Source organism: Alligator mississippiensis, chromosome 10 (assembly GCF_030867095.1).
Source record: "Alligator mississippiensis isolate rAllMis1 chromosome 10, rAllMis1, whole genome shotgun sequence".
In the NCBI taxonomy this organism is placed as follows: Eukaryota; Metazoa; Chordata; order Crocodylia; family Alligatoridae; genus Alligator; species Alligator mississippiensis.
Window position 1 is genome coordinate 16,537,054 of NC_081833.1, and position 14,484 is coordinate 16,551,537.

General features: G+C 53.0%; 1 gene segment (V, D, J or C); it reads right to left on the minus strand.

Annotated features, from left to right (window-relative positions):
• Positions 1 to 12,929: 12,929 nt before the first annotated feature.
• On the minus strand, positions 12,930 to 14,459 carry LOC132243527 (immunoglobulin lambda variable 5-37-like). The segment is given in 2 exon segments: positions 12,930 to 14,257; positions 14,381 to 14,459. Coding segments are annotated over 2 exon segments (492 nt in total).
• Positions 14,460 to 14,484: the final 25 nt, after the last annotated feature.

A 14,484-nucleotide genomic window follows, 5' to 3' on the forward strand; every position in this document is an offset into this window, starting at 1 on the left:
CCCCACTGCCCACACCCTTCCAGGTCGAGACCGACCCATCTACCACGACTCTTTGGGTGCGACCCTCTAGCCAATTCGCCACCCACCGGATTGTGCAGTCATCCACATCACAGCCTCTTAATTTGTTCACCAGTATGGGGTGGGATACCGTATCGAAGGCCTTCCTGAAGTCCAAGTATACGACATCCACCCCTCCTCCTGTGTCCAGGCGTTTCGTAACCTGGTCATAGAAAGAGACTAGGTTGGTCAGGCACGATCTGCCCGCCACAAACCCATGCTGGTTTCCCCTCAGCATAATTTGTCCTGCTGGGCTCTCACAAATGTGAGCCTTGATAATTTTTTCAAATACTTTACCAAGGATGGAGGTGAGACTGACCGGCCTATAGTTGCCCGGGTCCTCCTTCCTCCCCTTTTTGAAAATGGGGACCACGTTAGCCCTTTTCCAGTCCTCCGGGACTTGGCCCGTGTGCCACGAGCATTCGAATATTCCCGCCAGTGGCTCTGCAATGACGTCGGCCAGTGCCTTCAGCACCCTCGGATGGAGCTCATCCGGGCCTGCCGACTTAAAGGCATCCAGTTCTTCCAAGTGACTCTGCACCACCTCAGGATTTACGTATGGAAGTCTGGCGCCTTGCTGCTGCCTCTCTACAACCCCAGTGAGAGACTTGTCATGCCCCTCACTTAGGAACACTGAGGCAAAGAACTGGTTGAGGAGTTCAGCCTTGTCCCCCCTATCTGTCACTAATTGCTTCTGCCCATTTAGCAGAGGTCCTATTCCTCCCTGGGCTTTCCTTTTACTCCCTATATATCTAAAAAACAATTTCTTGTTGTCCTTTACTTGGGTTGCCATCCTCAGCTCCATGGTAGCTTTGGCCCGCCTAACTGCCTCCCTACAAGCACGAGCAGAGGAGGTATATTCATCTTTAGTGATCTCTCCCTGTTTCCACTTTTTATGTGCTCCCCTTTTGGCCCTTAGGCTGCCCTGGATTTCTCTGGTCAGCCATGGAAGCCTCCTGGCCCCTTTCCCTCTTTTGCCTCCCTCAGGGATCGTCTTGCTTTGTGCCCAAAGGATCGTTTCCTTTAGGCACAGCCACCCTTCTTGGGCACCCATCCCTTCAAAACTCCTACTCTGCAGTGCGTCCTTGACTAATCGCCTGAGTGCAATGAGATCAGCTTTCCTAAAGTCTAGCACTTTCACCCTACTAGTTACCTTACCCACTCGCCGTCTTATGTTGAATTCTATCATAAGGTGATCACTGTCTCCCAGATAGCTACCGATTTGGAGGTCCCCTATCATGTCATCTCCCGTTGCCAATACCAGATCCAGTATGGCATTCCCCCTAGTGGGACCACGCACCTCCTGTGTCAGGTGGAGGTCCTGTACACAAGTTAGAAACCTGCGTGAGCGATGGGACCTTGCTGTCTGCGTCTCCCAGCAGATGTCCGGGTAGTTTAGGTCCCCCATGACTACCGCCTCTTTAGCTTTTATGGTCTCCGAGAGTTGCCTCAGGAGCCCCGCATCTATTTCTTCCCCTTGGTGTGGGGGTCTGTAACAGACCCCTACCACCAAATCCCTTTCTCCTTGCCCCCCATGTAGCCTAACCCACAATCCTTCTACTTCCTCAGCCTCGGATTCTGTCTTGATGAGGGTTGATGTATATTGCTCACTGACATAAAGTGCAACCCCCCCCCTTTCTTCCCCGACCTGTCCTTTCTATACAATCTATAGCCCTCAATATGTACCGCCCAGTCATGGGATGAATCCCACCAGGTCTCTGTTAGCCCCACTAAGTCATAGGTGTTTAGTGCAAGCAGGAGCGCTAGTTCATCCTGCTTGTTCCCCATGCTCCTAGCATTAGTATATAGGCACTTGAGCCCTGCGACTGGCGCCTTTGCTGCCCCCCCGCTCCCAGTCCCATGGGGCTCATTGTTTCTTACCTTCTTGTTCCTTACCTGTTCTGTTGTGCTGGCCTCCCCATGGCTTTCAGGTTCCCAATGTTCTCCTTCTTCAGGCTGGGCTGTCCTTGTGGGTGCCACATGGTTTGGTGGTCCACAGCTTCCCCTGCCCTCGTACTCCCCTCCCCCCGACAAGCCTAGTTTAAAGCCCGCCGGAGGAGATCCGCCAACCTAGAAGAAAACACACGCTTACCTTTGGGGGACAGGTGAAGCCCATCCCAGCTGAGCATGTCCCTCGTCGTGATGTGCGGGTCATGGTCCAGGAAGCCGAAGCCTGCCTCGAGACACCACTGCCGAAGCCGCCAGTTGGTCTCTCTGATGCAGTTCTCCTGCCGTCTTCCTCGTCCGGTCACTGGTAGGATGGAAGAGAAAACCACCTGGGCACCGAACTCCTTCAGCATGTTGCCCAGAGCACTGTAGTCTGCCATCAGGTGATCGGAGGTTCTCTTGGCCGCATCATTAGTACCCACATGGACTAGGACCATGGGGTAGTAATCGGTGGGCTTGATCCTGGCCTGGATTACCTCCGTCACATCCCGAATCTTTGATCCTGTTTCACTGCAGATGGTTACCTTCCAGTCACCGTCTCCTGTGCCATGGATGCACTGTAAATCCACTCTGTGAACAGGAGGGATGATGCCTTACGTACCTGAGCTGCCTGGTGTTCACTGACACCTGCACAGACACCAGCTCAAGTGATCCTTGAATGATCTCCACATCCATCTGGCTCCTCTGTGAGCCCCACAGTCGCCCCCACCTCTCCAGGCTTCCCTTTGCGGCCAGCTTCCAGCAAGTGCTGATGACCTGCTTCTGCTCAGTGCTGCTCTGAGTCCCTGAGCCAGTGGGAAGGCCCTCGGGTGTCAGTCACTGCGCTGAGTTGTATGCAGTGAGGCACTGCAGGGCTGTGTAGCCTTCAGGGACAGGTGGACTAGGAAAGTGTGTAGCGGTGGCTGTGAACGCGAGGTCTGTCTTTGCTCTCCATGCTCAGAACATGCAGAGCAACGTGGTGAGGAGAGAAACCTGCTATCAGCAGCGCCCAGTATGTACCAGGGGAAGGCATGAAAGAGAGGGCAAGAGAGAGGGCACCAGTGCTCCAGGCACAGGACTGGGGGCTGCGAGCGCTGCCATTTCTGGTCCGATCCCCTCCTGGCTTCTCCTGCAAGCAGTTGGAGGAGTGCCCTTCCTTTCCTGCCTCCCAGGAGTAACTGGAGCACTAATCAACTCAGGCCTGTGCAGTGCTGTGAGGTGACAGGCTCCTGGGTAATGGTTGAGTGGCACGTGCAGGCAGGAAAGCTGCAGGTATGAAGTGATATGGGCACGGGGGGTTGTGGGTGACATCGTACCTGACTCCCTGCAGCTGACACGTGGCCCATCCTTCTCCGTGCCCAGAGGGGCTCAAGGCATGCCAAGGTAAAATGGCATCCTGGAAGGGTCAACTGACTTTATGGCTGCTTGTCATCTCCCTGCTTCCAATTAATCTCTTCAAGTTCCACTATTTAAACTGTCCTTTCTGCTGCAACTTTGCTTTCTCTTAGCCATTCCTAGTAATGTCTCTCTTCTATGTCATAGCTCTGCAGACCTTTTAGTAGCTCTAGCTAAAAACCTTAACTCAGGTGTGGTAGTATTAATTTAACTGCAGAAATGAGTTTTTCCAGGGAAACAGACACTGCAGGCAGCTATGTCAGTATGTACGTGGAAAGGGAACCAGTAAGAAGAAGGGAAAATATTGGGGTAAACTCCCTGCTGAAGAAACCTCCCTGGGGAAACAGTGGGGAATGACGTGAGAATAAACCCCAAGCCCTCTTCGTTTGAAGGGCCAAGATCAATCATTCCCAGGGAGCACCCGAGCAGTAGGTGAGCTCCAGGAGGAGCGGGTCCTAGGCCATGGATGGAATCTAGACCAGTTGGGCCTCCTTAGGCAAACAGGTCTTGGCTGGGACCCTCTGACTCTCTCTTAACCCCGCAGAGCTGAGATCGGCCCCTTCATACAAATCTGTCCCTTGTCACTGGCTGTTGCTCTCACCTCAGCCCCCATCACAGACACTCCTTTGCACATATAAAAGAAAGTGCAAGGGAAAAGTCAAACCTATCTCACAGAGGAAATGCCTCCAGGGGCTCAGACTTTCAGTGCACAGAGCTGGTTCCCCAGGGCAGAGGCATATTGTATGGTTTCCATTTGGGGCTCCTGAGCTTGGGATGAAAACGGGACATCTGTTGGGGAAGCAAAGCTCCCAGCCTGCAGACTGCTCTACCCAGCAGCTTGTGCTATGATAGCCCAGTCCCTCAGCTATGGTCTGTATTGTGGAAGGGCTTCCCTCGCCGGAATGAGTTGGTGCTACAATGAGAATTTGAACCTGATTCTCCAATCTGCTCAGGCATTTGGAAATGCAGCCCCATACAGACAGGGGCTGGGGTATGTTCAGACCTGGCCCCTTCTGACTGTCCCAAACAGCCACTACAGTCAGCAGGGTGCAGCTGCTGCCAGCATGGCTGGCATTGCAGGGTGCTGTTCTCCTTTGCATTAGCTGGGGTCTCCAGCAACTATTTCCAGCACTGCTGGAGGCAACATGTGCTCTTACACTTGCCTTGATGAAGATTAACACAGCCTGAGATTGGTAAACTTTCTCTCCATACAAACTCTCCTTGTGGTACCAACACCAACCCCCCGCATGCCCCTTTCTCCAAGTGCGGAAACCACTCTGTATGTCTGGGAGCTGCTCTTGCTCTTTTATTCTGCACAAGAACAAAAATATAACACAACCTCTTTACAATTTCCTGTTGCAAGAGATCGAGCATCTCCTGCTCTTTCTCACCTTGCCCAGGCCTTGGCCCTTGTTTGTCTGGGCCCAGACATGCTCGTTCTCAGGGGTGAGGGCAGGGGAGCTTTGCTGGGTTAGGAGGCAGATGCTGCCCCATCCTGCAGGCCATGGGGGAGAGCCTTAGGGGAAGAGCGAGCTGTGGCTGCTGCCTTCCAGCGGCAGAGCCCAGGTGTCCTCCAGAGCAGAGGGCCGTGCCACTGGGGGAGCTGGAAGTGCTGAGGGGAAGGAGGGAGATCTAAAGGTGAAGCTGGGAGGAGGATGGTGCTTGTCCTGTGTGGAAGGCTGGCTGAGAGATGAGTGTCTGGCCATGGCTGGTACCCTGGGGGTGGGATGTCCTCATTTGGTGGCTTCCTGTGGTGCGGTGACAGGTTAGGGAGAAGTTGCATGTAACATTCAGACCACATTAAATCTGTGGAAAGCTGGTGAAAGGTAGGACTTGCTGTGAGCAGTCTCATGTTAAGGATTAATATTGGTTGGTGCCTGGATGCCTTCGCTTAACACTTACGGGCTGTGAACAGGGGCATAGGTAGGAGCCAGTACACCTCCTGGGCTCTCTCCTTGCTCTTTGGGAGACAGACAGGGGCTGGGAGCAGTGCATCCTGGGATGCTGGAGAAGTGCAAATTGCTTGTTTTTCTCCTTGGAGCAGAAATTACCCTATCATGAGCCAGGGAATACAGACCAGAGTTAACTGTTGCCTGAAGTGTTTTAACTTTGAGATTCTCCAGGGGCACTTAGTGGGACTGGGTGAGCTTTAACATGCAGATGCTCGTGTTTTAAGTTCCATTAATGTTTTTTAAGTGTAACTTCACCCTCAGAGTGGTGACACGGAGGCAAGTGGGGGCTGTGAGCCCAGTTTCTTCTAGTAAGAGGAGCGAAGGGAGATCCCAGGGCTCTAAAGCATCCTGCCCTGTACAGTGCTCTGGGTATGCAGGTGAGATTGTTTCTGTGGGGAGGATACAGGCCATGGTACCAGTTTGCCAAGAAGGATGCCTGGGAAGTGACATGGGAAACCTTTTGTCCCACAGCTGAGCTGATAACACAGCTTTACAGAGGAAGGGATGAGAAAAGCTCCCTATGTAACCTGGTGCTTCATACATTTGCACAAAGAGTGATTGCCTTTTTTATCCCAGGCGGTCCTGGCAGTGCTGATCCTGACTCTGCCCCAGGGTTGGAGGGTGCGGGGGGAGGGAGTGGAGGGGTGGGGTCCACTATGCGTGTGTAGTGCCCTGCCTGGAAGCTGCCCCTCACACAGCCTCAGGGATCAGTAATATCAAAGGTTCGCCCCGAGGACAAGAAATTTGTGAAATACCATGACCATGATGTTGGCAGGGGAAATACACTGACCGAGGTAATACACTTAAAATGGCATTGTGTAGTGGAGGATTTCACCCTTATCTGCTTGCGGACAGGACTCCCTACGAAAGCCTCATAGTTAGTGTCCCACTGGCCAGCTGCCAGTGGGAGGATATCAGCTACATGGTGACTTTATGGAAATGGGAGACTCCTCCCTACCTTGCTCTTTTGGCCATACGGCTGAGGGTGAGCAAAACTTGGTGGCATCCGAACCCCGCACTCATGGGTTTGGGCCTGCACGTAGGATACCTGCCAAAGGATTTGGAAGCATATGAAGCCCCAGGTGGGGGTGAAGGATGTTTGCCAGTAGTAGGCCCACATTTGGTTCTTGAATGACTCACAGATTTGGAATTTATTTGGCTGATCTGACTTGGAACTTGAATATTTTTCCTTAAAAAAAAAAAAAATTGTGTCTCACTTCCCCATTGCCCTGTGTCACTGTGATGAGTGCTGCTGTCACTATCCCCTACCTGGCAGTGATAATCAGCCTTGCCCTGGGCTTGGACTCCTGTGATGGTCAACATAGCCATGTCTCCAGAGCTGGCCCCAGAGAACTGTTAAGGACATTGGAGCATCTCTCTTTAACCTTGTACGTCCCAAACTTGGGGGCGCTGCCAGGTTTCAGCTGGTACCAGTACACATAGTATTTGTCACAATTTTTTCCTCTGCACGTGAGTTGAGCAATTTGTCCTGGAGACACTGACTATCTATTGGTTGTTATTATCTGTTGTTATTATTTACTATTAACTCTTTAATACTGCATTAGCTGCTTTATCGCATTTATCTTTCTTTTAACTGTTGTGTGTGTGTAAGCCAAACAGTCCAGTGGCTGATACCCTCACAGTGTCCAGCTGGCCTGTGACACCCACATCTGGCAGTAATGAAATGCCTCATCCTAGGCTTCAACTCCAGCAATGGGCAACATAGCTGTGTTACTGGAGTTGAAACCCAAGAATAGGTCAGGGATGTTGGAGGGTCTGCATATAGCATCAGGTATAATGAGCATGAGGGCCCTGTAAGGCTGCTACTGGTACACTGACTCTGCACTCTTTTGATATCTGTGCTGTTCTCAGAGGTCAGCTTAGCTTTGTCCCAGAGACATAGGCATTGATGGTGGCTGAGTCACCATGTTCTGGGCAAGGGACCCTGGGACAGGAGGGAAAACATTGGAAATAATCAAATGTGAGTAAATGTACGGAGAGACAATACACATTGCAGCCACAGCAGGCTGGAGAAAGGCAAACCTCTGTCAAGGAAGTTACTTAGAAAAGGCCCTTTCTCCCCATGCTTGTGTGGTGACCAGAATGGGGAGGAGAGGGGCGCAGGCCATGGTGGGAATCCAGATCAGCTTGACTTCCTGAACCAAATGGTCTTTGAGTCCTTCTTAACCCCCCGCAGGCATTTCCTCTAAGACTAAAAGTTTGTTCACATGCTGAGAGGACAGGGCTGAGTCTGTGTAATGGTGGGTGACACTGGGAAGGTGGTAAGGGGTCAGCTAGGAGAGGGGCAACTCCGCAGGTCTACAATGTCCTAACTCTGGACACTTGAGGAGGGATGTCACTGAGGCTGTGGCTGGAGCTGCCGCCATCCTTCCTCTCTCTGTCCCTGGAGGCTGCAATTCCTGCCAGTCTGTGCAGGGTCTGTGTCCAACAGGAGGGAGGTGAGGGCTGGGATGGGGGGACACGGGTTCTCAGAAGGTGAGATGGGAGCCAGGAAGTCATTGGTCCCTTCTCTCCATGAAAGGTCAGAGAATGAGGAGGGAGAAGGGTAGAGAGTACAGGGGCTCCATGGGGGAAAGCAAGGGAAGAGCTCTCTACATCCCACTCAGACAGGGTGATTGGAGGACCCCGGCAATGGTCAGGTAGCCAGTGTTACTGGACGTGTCTTTGGAGCCAGAGAAATGAGCGGGCACCCTGGAGCCCTGGTGCTTGCTGGAATCAGTGTAGTATCTCAGCAGGTACCGAGGGGGGGTCCCAGCTGGTCCCACTGCTCATGGCGCAGAAGAGTTTCACAGTGTTTCCTGGGGACACTGACTCTGCGGGTGGCTGGGTGAGCGCAGGCTGTGAGCTGGCACCTGGAAAACAACATACAGACACCTGTCACATCCGCCCAGTGCTCCCCTCCTGCTGGTCCTGTGCTTGGGGCCCTGGCTTCAGCAGCCACTTCTCTGTGTAATTATCCCTCTCCCCACTCTCACCTGTGCACCACGTCCCCAGCAGGACAAGGAGGGGAGCCCACAGCATGGCGAGGAGATCACCAGCCCTTGCAGGAGAGAAGGGACAAACCCACTGAAAATGCCCTCCCATGCCTGTGTCTTATATAGGCAGTGGGGGGAAGTGGAGGGGAGGGAGCAGTGAAGTGGGGCCTTGTTGCTAATGTGCTCCTGTCTGATTGGCCTCTGTGGGTACAAGGGAAGAGCCACGAGCAAGCAGGGATCAGTCCACAAGAAAGGATCTCACTTCGTAAAGACCCACTGTATAAGGAAAGGACGCTGTTCTTCACTCTGTCCTGGGTGCTGCCCACTCCTCAGCCAGGCCATGCAGAGGGCCCCATCCAGAAGGAGGGAGGTGGGTGGTGGGGACACAGGTCTTCTCTGAAGGTGAGAAGGGAGGCAGGGCAGTTATGCTCCATTGTCCCCATGGATGGAGTGGAGGAAGAGGATGGCAGGGACAACCCCCACCACCCACATACTCATCTCAAAGTCAAGCTCATCCCTCAGAATTAGTGCCTCGAAGGACTCAGACACTCAGTGAATGGAGTTTGTTCCCCTGGGCAGAGGCTGGTCATATGGTTTTCACTTGGGGCATCAGTGCAAGGTGCTGTCCTGGCATCCTCTGGCCCCTAGCCTCTGACTGGACACAGGGGAGGGGCCACCTACAAGTAGGGATCAGTCTGCAAGAAAAGGTCTCACTGTACAAGGACCCCTGCTCCGTGACACTTGACAGGGACCAGCAGCACCCAGTCGGGTCCTACAGTTACTGCAGCTTGGATTGACTGTGGCAGTCTGATCTCACAGGGCCTCACTTTGCTCTTGGCAGGTGGAAACTCAGCCGGCCTTTCCTGCTGTAAGGGACATGGGGATTTCTGCAGCCAGTCCCTCTCCTGGGTCCTCTGTTCCTGGGGATGTGACAGCAGCTGCAGCCAGGAAGCAGGGGCAGTGTCACTGGAGGCTACAACTGGAACTGACACCCTTGTCTTTGGCTTTGTCCTGGGCCTGTCCCTCCTACTCTTAGAGAGTTGCCTCAGCAGCCCACGTCCAGGCTGCTGACATGGTGACACCTGACACCTAACAGAGAACCTCAGACTGAAGATTGCGTCCTGGCCAGATGTACTTTTCCTCTGATGACAGTCCTAGGATTTGGTAGATCTATAGAACTGCTTGACTGTTCTTATTGCTTTTTTCTGTTATTATTGTGTATCAATAAATTGCCTATTACCTAAGGGGAGGTCATGAAAGGCAGGTAGTAAGTGTCCCTGCAGCTAGATGTGTCCTGGTTTGGTTTTACTGCTGTTCCCTGGAGGGAAGCCGGGGTGGGTGGGGGAGCAGGGAACTGCTAACCGCTTTGACCTCTGGGGCTTTCATGGCACAACAGGGCCATGCACAGCATTGCTGAGGCCTGGTGCCATTGGCACAAGCAGCAGGGCTGGGCCAGGTCACCTTGAGGAGGAAACTTGGGGATCGGGTGCCAGCCTGGCTGCCTCTCCCTTCTCACATGCTGCCAGGTTTTGGGGGGGGTGGGGGGCTTCTCACTCATCCTATCCCTGTCACACAGCTTGGTCCTATATGCCTGCTCTGGAGATGGAGGGGGAGGAAGGGCAGCGTGTCTGACTGCAGCACTGGGAACCACGGCAGACAAGGAACAGGAGCCATGTCAGGAGTGTTGCTCCTCTAACTCAGCCAGTCCCAGCCCCTCACCAAGACAGCACAGACAGCAGGACTGGATTTGGGCCTGTGATCTGCCAGCTGACATGCGGCTGCCTCCAGAACAGGTGGGACAGGTGTGGGACAGGGCTGTCCTGGAGGGGCTGTGTTATGACCAGGAGCCCCTCCGTGGGGTCAATGATCAAACCATCATGCCGAGGGGGCTGGCCCTGTCTACGTGCCTTGTGCTAATCCTGAGCTTTCCCCCAGGGTTTGTCACCAGTGGGTGCTTCAGGTATGGAACAAGCCAGATGTGGGGGTTGCAGGGATGTTATAGCTGAATCCCTGCAGCCCACACATGGCACAATGTCCTCTCTGCTCTGTCCAGGTGTCAGGACAGCCCCAGCTGCACAACACAGGAAAGGGCTCTGCCCGTAGGAGCTAACCTCAGCACCAGCCTGGCTGGTCTGTCCGAGACACTGAACAGCGCCCACCTTCCCTTTCCCCTACACCGCAGCCTGACACCGCCCTGTACAGCCTGCGGTGTGGCCTGCTCCCACCCGTGTCACATCGGGGCCCAGCTCTTCCTGCTGCTCTCACCAACTGAGGGCTGCTGCCCTTCTTCTGTGCCAAGTTCTGGCTTCTCACATGTGACAGCTGAAATCATGTCTGTGTGATAAAGATGCTTGCTGAAGGCTCTATGAAGATTAGACCAAGCGTTTTTCTGTATTTATTTAGATATTAAACTATATGTTGTTGCTAAAAGCCTAATTAAAGTTTAAGATGTAGTGAGGCCTTTTATAAAGTAAGGTCTAGGAAATTTAGCAAAGCCTTGAAGTAGTAAGTCCCTGTAGTGTAGTTAAAATTACCTTATCAAAGGAATGCAAGGCTTGTACTGCTATTGGTCAGTCTAAGAACAGTTCAAGTAAAAAGAATCTGAGTGGTTGTACATTATCAGTACCACTCAGAAGCCATAAATTAGGTACAATATCTAGAAACCATTCAGAAGGAAGATACAGCTCTGTAAAAAGGATTAGTTAGCTGTTGCCTAGATCAGTGAACCCATAGACCTCGAGGAACCCAAGAACTGAATTCCAGGGTCCTTCCCAGTACCCCTTGGACAGCGCTGATCAGGGATGCCTGACTTGGTTGAACTTTGTAGAAAGAAAAACAAGCTGTACAGCAAGCATCAGAGAGGACTGCTGATAAGTTGCCGACAAAAGCTGTTTTAGTCTGTCATTGTTTGTCTTGTTACTACGCATAGTTGTGATTTTGTTACGTCAGTAAACCTTTCTTACCTTTCTACCCCTGACCATACTTTCAATCCTGAAACCTCTGCAGGTGGCTGGGACACTCACAGTCCTGTCCCCGCTGCTGTGAGGCTGCTGTGCTGGGTCCTGCACAGATGCCTGCGAGGCCCACAGGCCATGGGTATGGAGGGCTGGGAAAAAGGAAGCACGTCTCCTGGCTTTTGTGAGCCTGACCTCCAGGAGACTTCGCCAGTACTGGAGGTCTCACTTCTGGTCCATGTGGAGGCCAGGTCCACTGAGAGGCAGGGAGTGGGCTCGTGGGTGAAGTGATAATAGGCAGAGAGTTGGTCTTCCTGTGGAAACCGGGAGAGCCCTGGAGAGCAGTGTTCAGCCATGTCTGGCTCTCAGGTGAGGAGCATCTGCGTGCACAGGGGTCCACAGAAGAGGGGTGAGCACCACACGCTTAGACATGGCCAAGTGGGAGTGGGAGTGTATCAGGTTTGCTCCTATAGTAGGAATAGGGAGGTGGTCCCGTGTCTTCCAGGGTCGCTCACGTGAGAGCTCTCAGGGCCGTGAGGGGAGGTTGTTCCCAGGGGTGACTGTGGAGAAGTCCTGCATCCTGCTTGGCCTCGCAGCAGCTATAGGACGGGCCTGAACAGCTATTTCACTCTCTCCATGGAGAACACCCTCACTCACATGAGAAGGAATGGTTTAACACCTCTGCAGGGGCAGGAAGAAGTTTGTGTCTCACTTCCCCATTGCCCTATGTCATCGTAAAACTCAGAGAGTAATAATGAGTCTCGTCCTGGGCTTGGACTCCAGTGATGGTCAGCGTTGCTGTCCTACCAGAGCTGGCCCCAGAGAATCAGTCAGGGACATCAGAGGCTCTCTCTTGATCCTTGTATATAACAAGTTGGGGGACGCTGCCAGGTTTCTGCTGGTACCAGTGCGCATACTTCTTGTTAAGCTTCTCTCCATTGCACGTGATGTGAGCAGTTTGTCCTGGAGACACAGACAGTGCAGGGGATGTACTCGGCAAGGGAATCTGAAAGGAGGAGGGAAAACACTGGGAGCAACTCCTAGCTGGAGAAAGCTCCATGGGGAAGGGAGGTGAAATTACTCCAAATCCCTTTGGCTTGAAAGGCTTAGATCAGGCCTTTCTGAGGAGCACCTGAGCAGTACGTAAGCACCACGACGGGAGGCATTCAGAGTTTGGTTTTTGGGTAAGCGCAGTGAGGCAGGTGGCTCAGCATAGGAGCATCCCCTACTTTCCCGCCACACTGCTCTGAGTGCATGCACACCCCATGCATCCCTGCATACCCTGCAGATGGGGGTGGGAGCAAGACTAGGCCTAGAAACCATTCTGTATCAGTTGTTTTCATGCAGGTCTCCCAGCAGTATTGCAACTGGGGGTTAAGTTCTGTGCTCCTCCTGCAGGACTGCAGCTCTCTGCTGGATCTGCTCCTCTGATTTGCCCTGGTGTCAGCCCATGTATTTGAAATGTAGCTGGGCTGGGGGCCAGTTCGCTTCCTGCTTCCTGCACACTGTTGGGAAACAAGTTATTGATGATGAGCACTGAGCAGATTGCATTGGACTCCTTGTCTTGATCTCCAAAGCACAGAGCCTTTAAGTTGCTCAGGCTGAGGGGAAATAATGTATCACAATTAAATACATTGATGACACTGAGTAAAGAGCAGAGGAGAAGCTAAGCAGAGAGTACAAAGCTTGTAGGTTACTGGGTCATTAAGGACAACGCCACAGCTGAGCTGCACTATGGAGTAGGGGGCTTGCAATCATTGATCCCTTTGATGTAGACACTGCTAAGACTGGAAGGGAAAAGATGGGAGGACTCTGAACTCTGGGCTAAGGATATTTCTGTTTTCTCTGGAGACCATATGAGAAGCATGAGCAAGTGAAATGCACTGCTGGTTTCTTGGTGAAACCCTAGTAGGATGGGAGGTGCTCAGTTTTTGGAAGAGAAATATTGAGATCTCTGCATGATGTAGTTTCACCGACTTCAGGACAGCTCTGCCAGTATCTGCTGAGCCTGGACCTGGCCCTCAGTTTAGTGAAGTAGCTGAAGGCCTGGCTCTCAGACCAGAGTAAATATAAATAGTAAGTGTGGCCTTTGGCAGCAGGAGGGTTGTATTTCCCTTCCCCGTTGCACTGTAGCACTGTGGAAAGTGCTGCTGTCCCACACTTGGCAGTAATGAACAGCTTCATCCTGGGCTTGGACTCCAGTGATGGGCAGCATAGCCATGTTACCAGAGTTGAAACCCAAAGATGTCAGAGGGTCTGCCTATAGCATCTAATATAATGTGGAAAAGAAATAGAAAAGCCCCATTTTTCACCATGGGGGTGGGGGGTAGGTGAGATGGGAGCCAGGATGGGTCGTATTTTCCATCTGTTCATGAAAGGGCAGAGGATGAGCTAGGGGGAAGAGCAGGGAGCAGAGGGACTCAGTGGGGGCTTGGAGGGGTGGGGGGTGGAAGGGGAGAGCTGGCTACCTCTTCCCGGAGAGAGCAGTTGGTAGGCCACCAGTTTTCCCCCACAGAGGGAGATGTTACATTTCACCACGTTTGCACAAGTGATTGCTGCCCTTGGTACGGCTCCTTGCTGGCTCCCACAGAGCCCCGGCTGAGGGAGGGCAGAGGAGGTTTTTGTCTCACTTCCCCTGTGGCTGTGTCACTGTGACAAGCATCACTGTGCCACACAGTACAGTAATAGTCAGCCTCGTCCTCTGCGAGGACCCCAGTGATAGTCAGGTAGCCGGTGTTACTGGACGTGTCTTTGGAGCCAGAGAAGCGAGCGGGGACCCCGGAGCCCTGGTGCTTGTCAGAATTGGACTTGTATCTCAGCAGGTACCGAGTGGGGGTCCCAGGTTTCTGCTGGTACCAGTACACACTGTAGCCACTGATGCTGGTCCCACTGCTCATGGTGCAGGAGAGTTTCACAGTGTTTCCTGGGGACACTGACTCTGCGGGCGGCTGGGTGAGCGCAGGCTGTGAGCTGGCACCTGGAAAACAACATGCAGACCCCTGTCACATCCGCCCAGGGCTCCCCTCCCGCTGGTCCTGTGCTTGGGGCCCTGACTTCAGCAGCCACATCTCTGTGTAATTATCCCAATCCCCACTCTCACCTGTGCACCACGTCCCCAGCAGGACAAGGAGGGGAGCCCACAGCATGGCGAGGAGTTTGCCGTCCCTTGCAGGAGAGAGAAGGAGAAACCCACTGAAAATGCCC